Source organism: Camellia sinensis, chromosome 15 (genome assembly GCF_055761805.1).
Source record: "Camellia sinensis isolate YWXY chromosome 15, ASM5576180v1, whole genome shotgun sequence".
Classification (NCBI taxonomy): Eukaryota; Viridiplantae; Streptophyta; class Magnoliopsida; order Ericales; family Theaceae; genus Camellia; species Camellia sinensis.
Window position 1 is genome coordinate 39,857,669 of NC_138975.1, and position 19,563 is coordinate 39,877,231.

General features: G+C 35.1%; 1 protein-coding gene across 1 annotated transcript; it reads right to left on the minus strand.

Moving 5' to 3' along the window:
• Nucleotides 1-7,439: 7,439 nt before the first annotated feature.
• Nucleotides 7,440-9,206, minus strand: LOC114319750 (uncharacterized). Its single transcript, XM_082908188.1, has one exon. The coding sequence runs from the start codon at nt 9,204-9,206 to the stop codon at nt 7,440-7,442; it is 1,767 nt and encodes a 588-aa protein (XP_082764314.1).
• Between the last annotated feature and the right edge of the window lie 10,357 nt (nt 9,207-19,563).

The window sequence follows — 19,563 nt, forward strand, 5'->3', positions numbered from 1 at the left end:
AGCTTCACTATTGATCAAAACTGAATCTAAAACTGAATCACATACAGCCATCACATACTGTCAAAGACACACACTCACACAGCACTCACACACAGCTATCACATACAGCCATCACATACTGTCATGAATTTTAGTTCCAAAACTGAATCTAAATGTATTTCGAACCTTTTACCTCATATATTTCGAACCTTCTTGTCAGCGACGGCGGGGTAGGACGTCGGCGTCGGCGGGGCGGGACGACGATGCCCTCCTCTTTCTCTCCTCTCACTGAATCGAAGAAGGTATGGGTCTGGGTCTCCGGCGAGGGAGAGGGCTCGGGATGGGGAAGGAGGATGAGGGAGCGGGATGAGGGAGCGGGAGATGAAGGGAGGAAGACAAGAATAGAGGGCTCGGGTTTGGGTCTCCGGCGAGGGAGAGGAGAGGTGGTTGGCGGTCATCGCAAGAGAAGAGAGAGCAGCGTACGAAAGAGATAGGAGGAAAAGAGAGATGTACCTGTGAAAGAACAGAGAGGGAGAGAGAGAGAGAGAGAGAGAGATAGAGAGGGAGGCGGAGAGGCAGACGTGGGTAGGTGGAAAAGCGACAACGATGCTTAGGAGGAGAAGTGATTGGACGGGAGATCTGGACCATTGATATAAACTTGGAATTAATCTCAGCCATTGGATCAAAATGTATCTCACATACATTTTTGACATAAATTCAAAAACCTTTGTGACTTATTATATATATATATATATATATATTAACCTTAAAATAAATAGTACTACTACAAATCCCAAAAAAGAAAAAAAAATCACAAAAAATTATTTTAAAAAAATAAATTAATGGCCTATATTCATTGTCAGTGTGACACATGTCTCACTAATTTTAAATGTACATTACACACTCGGAGTAAAATTCAAAATAAGTTTTCAACACAGAAACAGAACTTAGAAGAAAGAACAATGTGTGGTGTATGATTAGATAAAATTTAAATTAATTTCAATTCTTAAGAAATCTTATCAATTTTCGAGAGATTAGGCCTTGTTTGGTTTATTTTTCATAATTTTTTTTAAATGGAAATTAATTTGGTAAAAATAAATGTCAAAAAAGTATTTTTAAATTTTTAAAATTATTTCTGACCTTCCAAAAAATAAAAATAATGTAAAAATGATAAGTATTTTTTATTTTTTTTATTTCTTTCACTAAATTAATTTTTAACTTTAAAAAAAAATTCTTAAGCAAGTTTATGAAAATCAAATCAAACATTTAGAGGGATTTATTTATAAATCTCATTTAGTAAACTTACAACCTAATAAATCCATAAAGTTTTCTATTGTTCTATCAAGTCTCATATATTTAAACTTCTATCTCAGGAGGTCATTTTTTCCTAATTTATAATTTTTTTGGGACTATAATAACCTTTTGTTTTATTTTGATAATAAGTATTATACACAATAAGATATATATATATATATATATATATATATGTTTTCCATATTTTGTTATTTCTGTTTTGACAGTTTTGGTGATCAGTGATCTTGGAAGAATCATTGGATACGTTTCTATTATACGTTTTTTTGTAAGGGTTTCGTTTATACGTTTGTGGTGAGAGAGCAAAAGAATATTGTCTTCTTCTATTGTTGTGGTTTGAAACTCTATTTTCTTCCATTGTTACGATTTTGAAACTTTGTTTTCTTTCAATCGGAGGGACGATTCATATCCATCACAAGTTCATAATTGTTGAATGAAGGTTAGCATCATTTTTGTTTTGCAACTACATATAGGTTTGCGTTTGGTAAGGATTCATGTTCAATAATGTTTGGTAGGGATGTATGTTTAGAATTATTCAACAATTAATTAAAATTGGATTCGACTTTTTGTTTCTAAATGAATTGATATTGTATTATGTATCAATGTGTGTATACTTATTAGTTGGGTGATTTTTTTTTTTAAGAGAGATAATATATATTAAATAGAGTTTAAATAGAGTTTAACAGGGCTCTGGGGAAAACAACCCCATTAGCATCATCATCAAGATGTTTTACAGGATAGGTAGAGCATAAATTAAAATATTGATGGGGCATTTCAGTGAATGTGAATGTTTACATCAACTAGAGTCTTATTGTTGTGGATTATCATATTTTAATGTTTTGCATTTAATGATGTGAACTTTAACATCTTTCTTTTCCGATGTACCCAAAAAAAAAAAAAAAAAGAACTTTAACATCTGAAGCATGTAATGTTGCATGATGTGCAATGTAAATTGATTATTGCATAATGTAAATGTTCACATATATCATTGATTATTGTATGAGTTTTGCATAGTTTTTGCATGATTATTACATAGTATAACTGTTCACATTGTATGGAGTCATTAATTGTGGATTATCACATTGTAATTTGTTGCAATTGATGTTGTAATCATCACATCATTAATGAATGTTAATATTCACATTCAAGAATAGTCATGCAAACACAAACAACAATGTGTTAATATTCACGTTCAAAAATAGTGATACTAGCATAAATAATAATTTGTTATTTTGGTCACAAACATAGCATATACATAGAGATGTGAATGTTCACATTAATTTTGCAATACAAATAGGTAGTCACACCCAATGTTAATGTTCACACCCTCATGTAACATTGAGTGTGTGTATGGTTTCATGATAGAATGTTATTTACCAATGTGCATCTATAATGTGAAAGTTTACATACAGATTTTCAGAAGGTAGATGATTTGTGGTTTTAAGAATATGAGATATTTTCTCCTTGGAACAAAAACGAGATTTTCTCAATGGAATAAGGGAGAGATTTTCTTAATAAAATAAGGAAGAAATTTTCTCTATGAAATGAGGGACTGTTATTATTTTTTTATTGTGTATTGGTTTCAAAATAAAAACATGCTAAAAAAATTTGAAAGAGTGATTTAGTCCTATTATCTTAAATAGGACTTAATGGAATATTAAAACAGAAGATGGATTAAATGGAATATAACATTTAAAAATAGAACTTTCTAAAAAATGAGCTAAACATTTAATTTCAAATCTAACCAAACCAAATCAAATGGGTAGTCCAAATTTCAGCATTATTGGCGGAAGCTATGGCTGATCGGGAGGCCAAGTTTGGGATATATAAAAAAAGTCAAAAAGCAAAAAAGTTACTCAAAAAGTTAAAAAGTTAACACTATTCACCAAAAGTCAACAATTACGGCTGCACAACTCTCAATCCTAATTTTCCTCTACAAACCAATTTTTACAATTTTTTATTACACATTTTTTCATGAAAAGTAAAAAAGTTAATCCAAACATCCATATTTTTTCCCTTAACTTTTTAGTCTAAAACACAAAAAGTGTACTTATTTAGGACACCCCAAACAACCCCATGTTGGTCTGCAAGTTTGGCTTCTGGGCAGTTGTGGAAGGTGACTCACAGATGGTGGTAGATATGGTTAATGGTAAAACAACTCCGCTAGGTAGTTCGAATTATCAACGGCTCGAATGACCCGAAATCTCAAAACGACATCGTTTTAGGGATTTTTTTTTATCTTAGCGGTAAGATTTATTCTCTTACCGATAAGATAATTTTTCCGTAGCAGATCTAAGTCATTCTCTTACCGGTAAAAATGCCAAAACGACGTCGTTTTGACATTCGGGGCATTCGAGCTCTCACGCATTCGAGCTCTCACACATTCGAGCTCTCACGCATTTTCCATGGTAAAATTGAGGTGCACCAGGAAATTGTGATGGTGGTTCGAGATTTGGTCTCACTGGGGGAGTGTCGGGTGTGCTTTGGGTGGCACTGGCAAATGCCTCAGCTCGGTTTGCTTGTTTTGGGGCTGGGTGTGGTTACTTGGGAGGCACCCCTATGTGTGGTTGATGGGCCCTTTAATGGGTGATAGTTTTGGTGTTGGATTTCTTTTTATTTGTATCCAAATAATAATTTAATATGTCTAATTAAAATTTTAAAATTTTTATTATTATATCTTAATATAAATTTATTAATAAGTATAATACATATTACATCTTCACATAAGATGTTATTTTTTCTTATAATACATCTAAATTATTTATATGCATTCTTCATATTCAACTCTGTTCATCTTCTTTCTTAACTTTTAATTATTTTTTTTTCATTTTCTTCCCCCCCTACAAAACTCTAATTTACTCCATCAAAACTCACTATTATTATCAATATTATTATTTTTTCTTAAAAAAGTAAAATCAAAATTTTGAGTCGTGAAAATAGAAAAGAGTAAAATTAAAATTTTAAGTCATGAAAAATGATTAATTTGTGACAAAAACTCAAATTGTTATTGTGAGGCCTATTAATTCTACCATTGGTATATTTCAATCAATAATGCTTAATAGCTCGAATTTTTATGGTTTAAATGACTCAAATGTCTCAAAACAATGTCGTTTTATCGTTTTGAGGGTAAAACGACGTCGTTTTGATACATTCAAGCCATTCAAATCATACAAATTCGAACTACTAAACATTTTTCTATTTCAATTTGTTGCCAGACCTAAACTCTATATGATGAGGCTTTACATTCGTTGAGGCTGAGACAACATTCGTTCTCCATTAGAAGACAATCACTGATATGCCTATTGAGTTATCTGGAAACTTTAAATAGTTCCATCCCATCAAAACACACAAGTTTGCGCAAGCCCAAGTGATCCACAAGCTAGTCAGCTGTATCTGAGAACATTGGTTCTCTATTAATTTTGCTATTCCTTCGTCTGGTAATATTCGTAGTTCTCCACTATGCAATTTAAAAAGACAAAATGCAGCTAAAAAACATGTATAAATAAATCAAAGCTCCCAATTAAAACTCTAATTTTTCATCGTTGTCCTTTGTCGGTATTGTCGTTTTCTGTATGCGAATAAAAAGAATAACTATAATGAAAAATTTGTTTAATGATTTTTTAAAAGATTTTTGAAAGTGGTGTAATTTAAGAGTTTTCATTTGTTTATTATTTAGATGTATCTTGAAGGGTAATTTTAAAAAAATAAAGTGTATTGAGAGTAAATTATAACCTTAAATAATTTAATAGTGTAATGAAAAATTGAGCATATTGAATAATTTTTTTGGTGAAAATAGAATCCTTCCTAAAAAAGACTTTGTTATCTTTGGAAAGAAAAAAAAAAATTCAACCATTCAAAAATATCAAATTAATGAACCAAAATGTCTTCAATTTAAGAAAATTTATATTTGGATAATGGAATTTGATGTAAAGGATGAACACAATTTTTTTTTTCTCTTGTAGTTGGGAAATGTTAAGGTTGTGGTTAGACTTTAATTTACGGAAAGATTTGTGAGCCCAAAAAAAAAAAAAAAAAAAAAAAAAAAGAGCAGTAAATATAGACCAAAAAAATTAGATATGTTTGAATATCTTTTTGCCGGTGTTTTCATGTCCCCTCCACAAATCTAAAATCCGAAAACACTCTCTCCATGATTATAAAAGAAATTTTGAAAAAAATAAAAGAAAAGGAAAAGCAATATCTAAAACTAAGATATTTGTCAAAACTTTCATCATATTTCTTACTTTTCTTATTGTTTTTCCATGATAGCCAAACAAGTTATCCTGATTTTCTCTGTCTATTCTCTCATAAATTCACAAATCAGACACAATATGAGGGAATAATTGAGTTTTACAAAAGAAAATTAAATTTCAATTCCAACAAATTATGATATCTACAAAAACAAGTATATGTATATAGAGCAATGGTAGAGGGCCCAAATTCTGTGGCTCAAATGTGGCTCAAATGGCCAAAACGACGTCGTTTTGAGTACAAAACAACATCAAAATGGCCAAAACGACGTCGTTTTGGCCATTTGAGCCACAGAATTAGGGCCCCCAAACATTTTTCTATGTGAATATATGTATAATAAACGAACTAAACAACTCAAACTCGACTTGTGTTCGACTCGTTAAAAGTTCGTTCGAACTCAATTTATTGAGTAAACAAATCAAACTTGAAAAAATTTTGAAACTCAATAGAGTTTTCAAACCAAACTTGAATAGTCAATTGTTATTTTGGCTAGCTTCGATAAACCTAAAATTATATATAAAAAAATACCAAACTACTCAATCTCAACTCAACAAAAGCTCATTTGAAATCAGTTCGAATGTTTAACAGACTAGGCTTGAACAAATATTGAAACTTGTTAAAATTATTAAACCAAGCTTGACCAATTCACTGTTTGACTCGGTATATATATACTCTTCAATTTCACCCACTCTTAATTCACAATCTAGGTCATTTTGGGCCATGCGAGCTTAGATCAATGGCATTATCTGATGTGTACAGTCTACAAAACTCACCTTCAATAATAAGAGAAACCATGCACATAGTGATTTTGGACACCATTTCATTTTTCAATAATTCAGCATTTCTAATATAAGAAAATCAAAAGGCCTAAAAAAATGAGAAATACCTTTGGCACAGCAGTGATTGTTGTGCTTCATTTTGTAGTGCATTATGGATTTATTTTTATAATCTGAACCGTTATGTTGTAGGGTTTGTTCAGTACTTCACGCCTACCAAAAATCATATTAATTGGATATCACTAACTATATGATCGAATTGCATATTTTTATACTATTTTTCAAAAAAAAAACTTCTTGTTTATTTTTTTGGTTATCAATCATATAGTGATTGATATCCGATTAATATGATTTTTGGTAGGCATGAAATACTGAACAAACCCTACAACATGAACGGTTCAGATTATAAAAATAAATCCATAATACACTACAAAATGAAGCACAAGGCACAGCAGTGACCCCAAGTCATTTATAGGATGCATTCCTTAGTTGTACAGTACAATTAACCAAGGCACTGGTTGCTTTGACTGAAGCCACCGAGGAGACGTGATGCCGTTGTTCTTGCCAGTGGTAGAGCAACTAACAATCTCACAGAACCTTATTTGTTCAAATTTTAAAATGTAATTTTTAAACACATGATTTTGCTGATATGTTTCAATTTCAAGTGTGTTCCAAAATCATAAGCTGCCTCAACCTTTTCGGGTTTTACAACAAAACTTCTATTGATTATTTGTAGAATAATGCTATATGCACTAATTAGTGTACTAACTACTGTGGCATAATTTAAGAAGTTTTTGGTATTTGTAATGTGATTAATAAGTAGGGTCGATAATAATGTCATAATCATACACTAGTTAATACATTAATTGGTGCATGTATCACCACCGTTATTTGTATCACTTGGTCTCCATCAATGAGCTCATAAATTTAAGACAACTGATTCAGGTCATCAATGTCAGTGAAACAAATAACTCTGACATTTTGGCATTAAACATAAAGGTTTCTATGCAAACTGCTACAAAAGCAAGCCATGTTTGTAGAGTTACACCAAAATTAATCTCCACACATCTTATTATTTCAAAACAGTCATTTACAAAGATTATCAGTCATGTAAATAATCAAGAATCACTCCTGTACATACCTTTTAGAAGAATAACCATCACAAACAAGACATCCATGGCGCAAGAAAAGTTCCCTCTGGCTTTCAGTAATCAAAGATAAACGTGGCGGGACTAATTTCCTTAACGATGGCTTTGAAAACACCATCCAATCTACAAATACTGTACTCACGTTAACACAGCCGTTCAAATTTATCTCCCTCAATATTTTGCAATTCGTGAAGATTTCCATTAACCCTACTTTCGTCGCTCCCACGCAACCCTCCAAATCAAAATTCAAGAGCCTGCAACATCTATTCCCTATTATTGCCAGCCCTTCATCATCAATCCCTGACCTTGCTGCTTGCAAAACCTCCAATTTGGGAAGTTCAAAACCAGTTCCAATATTCTTAATCCCCAGACAATCATTGATATGCAAATGCCGAATCTTGGAGTCACCCTTCAAAAATTCAGCAACGCCTTTTTCTGTTATACCCAAACAAGAGGACACGTCAAGCAGCTCTACATTGGGGCAGATTGAAGCAAGTTTTCTAAGACATTCATCACTCAGATTTGAATTATATGCCAAATTCAGTGACATAATTCGCGAGTTCTTCACAATATCTGCTGTGCCATCTCCTCCCTCAAGATTTGCTCTCTCCATATCAATATCCTTCAGAAAAGGACAGTTCTTTGCAAGGGTGAAGAAGGTTGAATCAGTTAGCTTGGAGCATAACTTGAGCTTTATTGTGATTAGAGTGCAAAGATACCGACATAAATCACTCATGTGCTTATCAGTGAGGAACCCTACATCTATAAAGGCCAAGTATTCAAGAGACTGGTACGTGGACAAAATCGACAAGATTCCAAAGAATGTGAAATTCGAACAATAAGCAAGAGTGAATCGCCTTAAAGGAATACCAGCCTTTGCAAGCGAATGAAGAAGTTCATCAGAAATAACTGATTCGTGAATTTCAACAGAGGATAAACCTCTTGCAAAAGTAAAATCTATTGCATTCATATACATAGGACTTGGAATTTGAATTCCATCAACTGACACAGAACACAAGTTGGGACTGTTACACATAACAAATTCAATGCCGAGTTGGGTAATAAACGGGCAATGAAGAAATTCAATTTCTTTCAAGAAAACACAATTCGATGAAAGGGCCATGAGTGAATTATTAGTAAGAAATGGGTTCCCAGAGATATTGATTTTTCGCAAACCCCTTAATTTCAATGACAACAATTCAATCCCATAATTAGTCACACCCAATTCAGCAACGTTCAGACGCTGCATTTCGAAACCCGATCCCAAATTATTGCGAGGATAACTGATATCCAGTTCCTCCAACCACGGCATCGAATTGGCTATGGTAAACAATTCAATATCGCAAAATTTGGATAAATTCGCACAATTTAAAACCCTCAAACTCTTCATATTCGATCCCAATACCTTCAAACCTTCCAAAGGAAGGCGATTGTTTTTCGAAACATTTAGGGTTTCGACTTTCAAATCAGATTTTGCGATCTCGAGAATTACTCGATCGAGATTGCCTCGAAAACTACTGACATCGATGGATTTGATGTGGGTGAATCTATGGAAGAGTTTAGAGAGATTACCGTGGATGAAAATGGTTGGATTGAGAATTGTGAAGTGGGTTCGAAGTCCGTTGATGATTGTGAGAAATTTTTTGGATGAGAGAGAGAGGGATTCGAGGTGAGAGTGGTGGTCGAATCGATTGAATATGAGTTCCCAGCACTCGTCTGGAAGATCATCACAGTTGTTCGCCATGCCTGCAACGGTTGAAGAATCTTGAGATCGAAATTATTAATCGAATTGAAAAATGAGAGTAGAGAGTGAAGATGTAACTTTGGGAGCAAGGAGGATTTTTAGAAACTCTCAATTGGAGACACGATAGATTTTTATTTTTAATTTTTTTATTTATAGAAAGACCGGTGAGGGAGGGTGGATTGTTTTATGTGGCCGCTGATCTCATTGGTGGAGCGAGATCCGTTGGAATGATCTGGATGTGGAAAAGTCCTGCTTGTTTTTGAAATTTGAATTTGAATGAGAATCGTGCTAGCTTATGTCTCTTTTTAATTTCAAATTCTAATGATTTGGGTTGCCCATATGGGAAAATAATCTCATATTCTTGTCTCCCTTACCGTTAAGCCAGGTTGGTTTATCAATTTGCGTGGCCGGACTGAATCAGGATTGTTTGTAATGTTCTAAATAAGTATAATTTTTAATTTTTTATAAAATATGTGTTATATATGGGTTGAGTTTGAAATAATGTGACTTAAATAAGATGGTCTGACTTAAATCAGATAGTAAGTTTTTAACTTTTTGACTTTTTTAAGAGATGACAAACAAGTCCTTAGTTAATGAGTTTGGTTTCATTTTTTTAAAATTTGAGTTTTTTTTTTTTTAATTTTTTGTATTTTTTTGATTTTATTGAATTTTTTAAAAGTTTAAGTAATTTTTTACTTTTTTATCGATGTATCTAAATAATAAAATATTTGTAAAAAAAATATTTAAAAAAATTAATAAATACACAAAAATACTAAATTTCCTCTTTTTTTTTGTACTTTTTGATATTTAGTGTATTTTTTTAAAAAAAAAATCACAAATATTATATTTTTTAAGTGTATTTATGTTAGATGTGTCTAAAATTTTTTTAAAAATTACTTAAAATATTAAAAAAATTCATTGAAAACATTAAAATACAAAAAATAAAAAAGTAAATTTTCTTAAAATTATATTCTGAAAACCAGAACGAAACAAATTGATTAAGGTTGTGGATCCTATTCATAATTTGCTTAGTGGTAAAATGGGAGGGGCAGATTGATAATCCTCTCCTTCAATAGGGGATTAGCTTGGCTGGGTAAAACTTGAGAATAAGAAAATAATGAGCGGAATGAGTCTATTCGCTTGTTCACTCAGACATCGAACTGATCATCCGATCAGTCGATTGAGACAAGTCATTTTTTTTTTTTGTAAAAATAGCCAGCCAGCCAAAAAAAAGAGTCGGCCAATTTTATTTTATTTTTTTTACCAATTGCACTTGTTTATTCTAATATTTGTTTTAAATTTTTTTAATATAGAAATAATTTTTCTTATTTATTTTATATAAAAATAATTTAATAATCTTATCACTAATTATCTCTCATACTATCATCAAAACAAATACACTTTTATATAATTCCCTCATTAACAATCTCTACATTAAGAATCTCTTCACTAACCATCCCTTCACTAATAATTTCATCCAATCTAATCAACTAAACAAACGTAACCTTAGTCTCTTTAATTTTATTCAATTCAAAATTTATTCACTGAGTTTCAATGTGATGTAATTTTTTATGATTTTTTTATTGTTTAACTTCTCTTAAGTTATCATTTCAATTTGAGAGAGTATTTAGGTTTGGTAAACTCATTTTGAAATCAATTTCAATGATCTGAACTGTTTATTTTTTAAGACTCATAAAATATACAAGCAAAAAAAATAAGATGATTAGATATCAATAGTTATATGTTTGAATTATATTTGTTTGACAACAAATGTAATTTAAATAATAGTCATTCATTTTTTATCGATGTCCAATCATCTTATTTTTTTGCATGAATACTTTACTTAACAAGTCTTGAAAAGTGAATAGTTCGAATCACTGAAATTGATTCTAAATAAACCCTTTCTCAAGTTGAAATGATTAACTTGAGAGGAGCCAGACACTTTTTTTTTTTTTTTTTTTGGGATGAGGTTTAGTGCTGCTTGTGTGTGGTGAGCCGTACTCTGGATTTATCTTAATAATCTAAATCGTTCAATATGAAAGGCTCACCGATTACATCATTTCCAAAAAAAATTATGTTGATCGAACATCAATTGAATTACATTTGTATCAACGACACTGTTGACACCACATTTTATTTTTGTCAATTATGGCCTGTTGGTTATGGCGAAGTTCGATTATGGTCTGTCAATTAAGACCATAAACTTTTTAACCTTGGCCACATTTTTTTTTAATTTATTATTCTTATTGATAAATATGCTGACATTGTGTGACAAGTATACTAGTAACGTGACATGGAAGAGATGATGATGTGCCTTGAAAAGATTAAATAAAAGTCAGTAAAGATATCTGTTAAAATCAATTAGAAACAATATGCTAAGATCAGGGGATCAATACCAATTCAAAACACAAAATCTACAAGTAGTCCCTATGAAGATGAGATATGGTTGAGTGAAGTGAAGATCAAGGAAAATCATGGATTGATGACTACAACAAGAGATGGCCAAGCATGTATAAAAAGAAGACTTGAGGAATGAAGAATCAATCATTCACAACCACTCACAAATCGTGATATCTATTTAGGATGAGTTGAGTTAGCACTTTTAGGAGTAGAACAGTGATAGTTTTTCCAATCTCCCTTTCTTTTCTTCTGTCGATTGTTGTATTTTTTTGTTCTTTGTTCTTGTTTAAGTTAATGCAACTTGTATCAAGCGACAATTAATATAGCGATCTCGGTTTTCCCTGTTGTTGTTTAACTATAATCCGGACTTGGTTCTATAGATTTGTTGTTGTCTTATTCTCATTGCAGGCCTTTACTCTTTGTATTTGAGTCTTGGGTTGTGTTGGGCAGGTTTGAAACAAGTTGGTTGAACTTAGAAACCTAGAGTTGATGCCCAGAATTTGGCCTTCACGCTCGAACGGGGATTTTGACGCTCGAGCGGGCCCTTCGTTGTTGCTTCTCCGCTCGAGCTGGCATTTTGACGCTCGAGCGTGGATTCCCATCTCCCAGTATCTTCCTCTGCAGGTCTTTGTGCACTCGAGCGGGAGTTTTGACACTCAAGCGTGAACTTTTGATTTTGTTCGTCCGCTCGAGCGGGGAATTTGACGCTCGAGCGGGGACCTTGTCTGCAAAACTTCTGGAAGTGTGCGATCTACGCTCGAGCGGCTCTTTCCACGCTCGAGCATGAGTCTGTGTTTGACGCTCGAGCGGGGGTTTCCACGCTCGAGCAGGGAATGGATTATATCAGTCTGTGAAATCACTTTTTGAATCACTTTTTCACATCCATTTCTCTCTCTTACTTTTCCAAAACTCTATTGTTGAGCCTCTCTCTCTAGAACCTTGCCTTCTCTCTAGGTATTAATCTAGTAGGAGTTGTTTCCTCACCTTTGGCCTTTACAAAAAGGTTGTTGATCCTCGAGGGCTATCTTTTGATCCGAGAAACTTGTGATTTGGAGCATTTAAGTTTTCATCATCTTCTTCGTTGGGTGTCAACTTTTGAGGTAGGGATTCCTACTCACTCCTATGGTCTTTAACATAGATTTTTTGTTGTTTTGATAAAGTGTTGAAGTTGGGCAAATTTTGGGACTTAGGGTTTCAAAATGTTAAATGGGGGTTTTGTCATTTTGATTCTTGAAAATGTTTATTGGGTTTCAAAATGAGGTTATTGTTGTTGGTTGTTGATATTTACACCATTGGGTCAATGTTGGGAAATGGAGTAGAGAACCCTAAGTTGTTATATAAATTAATTGGTATAATTAATTTGGGAAAGGTTGTGATTATATGAAATTGAGTTGGAATTAATGAAATAGATTCATTATATTGTGAAATGGTGGAGTTGGATTTATAAATCGCTCACTTTTGAGAACATTGATATTTTATCTGTTGAGGCTTTTATTATCTGTTTAGAAATAAATGCTTTGGGCTACCGGTGGAGGATAGCTATGATTGTTGTAGACAATGCATGATGATTAGGTAAACTAAAACTAATCAATTGGATGTGTCATAGAGTATGATGACTGATAGAATACATTAACGTTATGTGTTGATTGATTGTATATAGGACCTATGTGTATATACATTGTTTTGTGTGGGAGGAGAAAGGGGCTGTACTCCACGGTTTATTGGAAAAAATGGGCTGGACCTCTAAACCGAACGGTTTATTGGAAGAAAGGGGCTGGACCTCTAAACCGGAAGGTCTATTGGAAGAAAGGGGCTGGACCTTTAGACCGGAAATCGTGTTATGTTGATACAGCTCATATGCTTATCTATTGAATTGTTGATACAGCTCTTATGCTTATCTATTGAAGTGTTGATACAGCTCTTATGCTTATCTATTGAAGTGTTAATACAACTCTTATGCTTATCTATTGAAGTGTTGATACAACTCTTATGCTTATCTATTGAAGTGTTTATACAGCTCATATGCTTATCTGATGAGGTGTTGATACAGCTTGTATGCTTATCTATTGCGAAATGGGAAACGTTTAATATGAATTATTATTTCGTTTAGAGTGTATGGCCAGGTTCTGAGCCTCGGGTATAAATTTGGAAATTGGATAAGAAATGGAAAGTGAAATGAAACATAGACATTGTGGTCATGTTGTGTTTAGCATATCTCTACTGGGCGTTAGCTCACCCTATATGGGACATTATTTTCAGGTACAGGTAGCATGCCACCTCCAAGGACATAGCTTGGAAGGTTATGGGAGTTGAAGACTCTTTTGGTTATTTTGTTTGTATTACATGTATATCAAGCCAAGGGCTTGTTTTGTATAGAGTTAGTACTCTTCTTTTGTGTAACCAAGTGTTGACTTGGAAAGCTATAAGCCCGTAGGGCATTTGCCTTTGTTGTTAACATGTAATACTGTTGTAAGAACTACTCTGATGAATGAAAATGCGTTGATTTTCTTATATTACTGCATTTCTGATTGATGGGTATTATGTATTATTTTGAGGGCATTACAATTAATTTGATTAATACATATTATGTTTTGTTTTTTTTTCTATCTCTTTTTTATTTAATTATTTTCAAGGAAGTTCTTAATCTGTTTAAGGCATAGAACTCAACCAAAAAGCTTGATTTTTATTTGTGTTTATTTAAAATTTATTTAAGTCTGTCGATCAATCACAGTTGATTGGGCTTAAACCAAATTTTTACCAACATAAATTGGCACGCTCTATAGCGATTCCGGTTTTGACCCGTCACTTGTTGTATTCCGAACTCAGGTTTAATGCTTTTATATTGTTGTTTACCTCTTGTTCCCCTTGTATCTCTTTAGAATTGGCTTTCAGATTGTAGTTGTGTATTTGGAACATATAGGTTGCTTGGTTTTCAAAACTTGTGTTACCTAGATTTTTTGCCCTCCGCTCGACCGGCCTTTCTTGAGCTCGAGTGGGATGTGCAAATTCTCAATACTTTGCACGTCTGCAAAAAAAAATACTGGAGGGATGTTTCCGCACTCGAGCGAGTGGATGCTCAAGCGGCCTTTCTTGCGCTCGAGTAGGTTGTCTATTGTCTGCATAAATACTGGATGTGTGTATTATGCGCTTGAGCGAAACAAATTATTGTGTCTGACGCTCGAGCGTCAACTTCTCTGCTCGAGCGAACTGCATGTATATCAGATCGCGAAAATGACTTTTTACATCATTTTTTCAGATCTATTTACTTCAAAAACCTAAAGTGAGACCTTCTCTCTCTAAAATACTTCCTCTCTCTACATTTTCACCTAGTTCTAGTGATTTCCTCACCCTAATCCCTTTGTTAAAAAGATAGACCATCTTAAGATCTACATTTTGAACCAGCGTCTTTGGAGTTCCGCCTTTGCTTTGCTCGTCTTCTCTTCTTGAGGTAGGAATTTTCTACACTTTAATATGATTTTTAACTTAGTTATTTGTCGGTTGTGTAACAATGGTGGGATTGGGAATAGTTTGAACAAACCTAGGGTTTGGGTGAAATGAAAAGAGGGGTTTTTGGGTGAAAGTGAAATAATAGAACATGGAGTTTGAGAATGATGTCATGTGGTGTCAAAATGGTTCATTTGAAAAAGGGAGATTTTGCCCAAAAATGATTACCATAATTATTTTGTATAAATAATTGAAATTGGTATTGTAAACATGAAATTAAGCGAGTAGTGAAATAGATGGTGGAATCGAGTATGTAATGCTTCACATCTTTGGAAATTTTGGATAATTTATCTGCCTTGAAATTGTATATCTATTTAGAAATATCTGTATTGGGCTATCGGTGGAGGATAGCTTTGATTATTATAGAAATTACATTTGGATCAGGTGAATTGAAACTAATCTCTTATTGATTGTCATTGAATGTAACTATGATTATATACATTGTATATGTATGATTATTTGGGAGAAGAAAGGGGATGTACTCCATATGTGATTATGTGTTTATGTACATTGCATATGTATGATTGTTTGGGAGGAGAAAGAGGATGGACTCTGTTGTTTGGGAGGAGAAAATGGATGGTGTAACATGCCCGCGAAAGGGGGGGACCTCACGCTACAGTTCGGACTCTCGATTTTTGTGTCGCGGTTCTAAATCTGAACCAAAGAGTCCAAATCTGGCAAATCGTTTTGAGAAACAGATTTTTGAAAAAGTAGTTCCAAACATGGACTGCTTTGCCAGATACAGAGTCGCCACCTAAATATTTTTAAAACGGGAAATTTAGGAAACCCTGACTCGGTGCCGACGGCCACATGTCCGTCATCACCGGAGTTGTCTCGGCTCGGGAGCTTGGGTGCGATCGGGGAAGGTCAGCTATGAGCACCCCCTTTCGCCCGGTCCGAAGACCGGCCTCTACTAACCATGATATCCGTTTTTGAAAACTTTACGTGTTCTTAAACCAATTATTAGCCTAGAATCACTATGTTATGCGCACAGCAAACAAGTATAGACTAGATTGCCTAATTTGGAAATAAACATTGCATATCCGTTCGGTTTGAAAATGCTTTAGAATTTGCTACTCGCAAGTAGGCTAAAATGCGGATTTCAACGAGTTTTTCCAACTCAAACAATCCAACCTTCACCCACAGGTATTCAAGCAATTATAACACATAAGCATCTAGCCACATGTTAAGCAAGCTGTCATGGCAATATTCACACTCATGCGATATGCTAAAGCGGAAATACTTACATAGTACTCCGTGCCAAAACAAAGAACTCGTTAGCAAACATGCATGATCCAAGTCCATGTGAAGTGCCTAATGCATCGCATACAAAATGTTACTAGAATAGGCTCGGCTATCCTAAACATGGTATGTGAGAAATGCACAACTATCACATATTCAATTCGGAATTGAAGTATTGATGCAATTAGCGTGATGTACCGAGCCTAATGCATGTAATACAAATGCATGGATGCACACATGCATAGCATAAGGTATGCTAATTTAAACGTGTCCTAATACTAACCATTAAAGCGGGTAAGTAAAAGGGAAGAAAGAAGTGAGGTTGGAAGACAACACACCACCCACACACACTTATTACAGATTTGCCCTCGCTCGGAGGGACCGAATAAATATTACAAATTAATTAACTACGCAAGCTAATTAAATATTACAAATTAACTAATTTAATTAACAAATTGAATAAATTAAATAAAGCGGGAAAACGCCTCGGGAAATGCGCCGCCATGCGCAAGCTGCCTCTGTTTTCCTTCCTTTCCTCCTCTGGAGGCTGTCAAAGCCTCAGGACTGCATCCTTGGACAGAGGGGATCATCACCGGCTGATTGAAATTTCCACCGGTAGTGTTGTATGGCCATCGGCACAAAGTTGAAGCTGTCGGCAGAGAAAATGGTGCCGGTCGGCACATTACACTGCCGGTCGGCAGAGTATTCCTGCAGAACCTGCAACTCACAGCAACAGAGGGCAAAACAAGGCATGTCAGCATATTTCAAGGCATGTATGCATCAACCATGTCTCTTATCATTGTGATAACTCAAAGGGACATGTGCCTCGGTTCTCGGACCACCAATCACGCATTTCTATGCATGATGGCCCAAAGAACCAAGTATGCAACTTTGGTTTCAAATGCAATGCAAACCAATCAAACAAAACTCCCAATCCCTATCACCCAAGTCAAGGGACAAGGAATGCATGCAAGATGCAATGCAACCTAGGCATAAAAGCTAAGGATGCAACATGGCATGGCAAAGCACTTATGCAATCATGCAAGCATACATATGGCAATGCAAATGGATGGCAAAGATGGACTTAAACATGAATTAGGCAACTCTAATAAGGCCTAAAACAGTGGCCATAAGTGCTAAAGAGTGAAGGCTAAATGGCATACACACAAATGCACATAAGGACCAACACTTAAGCACAAATCAAGCAACATTCAAGCACACTTGAAAGGGACAAACATGAACAATTAGCATGCATTATAAGCTTTGAAATCATGCTAATATATGGTGCCAAATCAAGCAACAAATCAAGCCAAACATGCACCCAAATGGCCTAAGTGTTCGAAGCAAATCAATGAGGCATTGAGCTACACTTAACAAGACCAAACATGGCATGCAAAGAGGGACTAAAATCAGAGTTTTAGCATGTTAAAACAAAGCTAAAGGACTACTTAGATGGCATCTAAATGGCCCGAATACAAAGGCATACACCATGGTCAAAACATGGAGCATTGCAACACATGCTTTCAAAGCATTAAAGAGACATGCAAGGCAATCAAACAAGCATGGGAATGGGACTGAAATGGCATGTAGGATGATTCCAAATCATCAAAACAATGCAAAGATGGCATGCTACACATGCACTTACTCAAGGCCAACAAGCCCAAATACAAAGGAGCTATATAATGCATGCAAAGATCAACCCAAATGATTATGGACAGAGCTAAAACATGGAAAAATAAGCACATAATCTTCACAAATACAAGCCTAAAACATGCTCCAACAAAGGCTAACAACCTAGGACATGTTAAGGCACAAATAAGGCATTACATGGCAACTATGCTAAACATGCATGGAGTTCCAAAACCAACTTGAAATCATGTTATATCATGGATATATAAGCATGAAAAACAAACCAAATATGCCCAACACACACTCAAGCATAGGCTTCCTTAAGAGGCCAAAATGTGTCCCTTTTAAGGACAACAAGGAGAGGGGGTGGCCCTCTCCTTCTTGGGACTTCAAAGCATCATCTTCACCACTGAAATCCCTCAAGATTTCAGTGGTCAAGAGACCTCAACACCAAAATCCCGGAGCTAGCACAAAATGGCTCAAAATGAGGCCTTTTGAGGCCTAAGGGTGGTCAACACCCCTCAAACAACAAAACACTCTTAATAAACAATAAAGAGGGCCTAAAAATAGAACTTTTTATGTTATACAATAATCACAAAAATAGCTCTAAGACTAGTAGAAAATTGATGCAAGAATGGGGAAAAAAGGGACTAGAATCTCACCCTTGATGCCTTCTTCAACAAAGATGCTCCAATGGCCTCCTTGAGCTTGAATCCAACACCAAAACTTCAAAACACACTCTTTAGAACCTCAGCTCCAAGAGGAAGGTGAAACACTAGGTGTTTGTGTGCAATAGTGAGACACAAAACACCTAGTGTGCAAAATGAGAGGGAAAGAGAGATAGGTTGTGTATGTCTAACCCTAACCCTAGAAAACCAGAGCTCTCCTCTGTATTTTCCTCCCTCAAAAATGTCTAAAGCCTCCTTTTTGCCTTAGAGAGAGCTTCCCTCTATATGCCTCTTGTAAAGCTTACAAGACAAGCTTTGCAAGAGGGAGATCCCTCCATACACGTGTATGGAGGGGAGCAAAATCAATACAGCTGTCTAAAAATATCTGCAAAAGCAGATGAACAGCAATCGGCCGGCAAAAAATGCCATCTTGGCCAAAAAAAGTGCCGACCGGCACAAAATAGTGATGACCGGCAACAAAGAGTGCCGGCCGGCAAACTATATTGCCGGTGGCAGCAAAAACCAGCCGGTGGCATCTAGCCACTGCCGGTGAAGGGTGGGGATGGTCTACAAGCCCCACTCTGCCTCTCAAAGGCAAGATGCAAGTGTTTGGTGCAAAACCAGACACTAAACGGTCGAGTTCGGGGATCCTGAGGCAAGGCGCGTGAGCCGAGACCTCCGGGAACTCCAAACGAACACAAACATGGATAATCACCGAGTGTCCAAACGGTGACGTCCAAGTCTTGAGGACGGTCAAAAATGGGGTGTCTACAGTTGCCCCTCTTTGACAGAACTCGAAAGTCATAACAATGACGGGAGTGAATGTCAAAGCCTAGAGACGACCCATTTTTGACAAGGCCGAAGACTCAGACAAGCATACAAGACAAATAAGGTATGCGCCCGAAGGCAGGGGC

Bases quoted from the DNA above. Each gene is read 5' to 3' on its own strand.
- LOC114319750 (XM_082908188.1), bottom strand. From the start codon at position 9,206: ATGGCGAACAACTGTGATGATCTTCCAGACGAGTGCTGGGAACTCATA.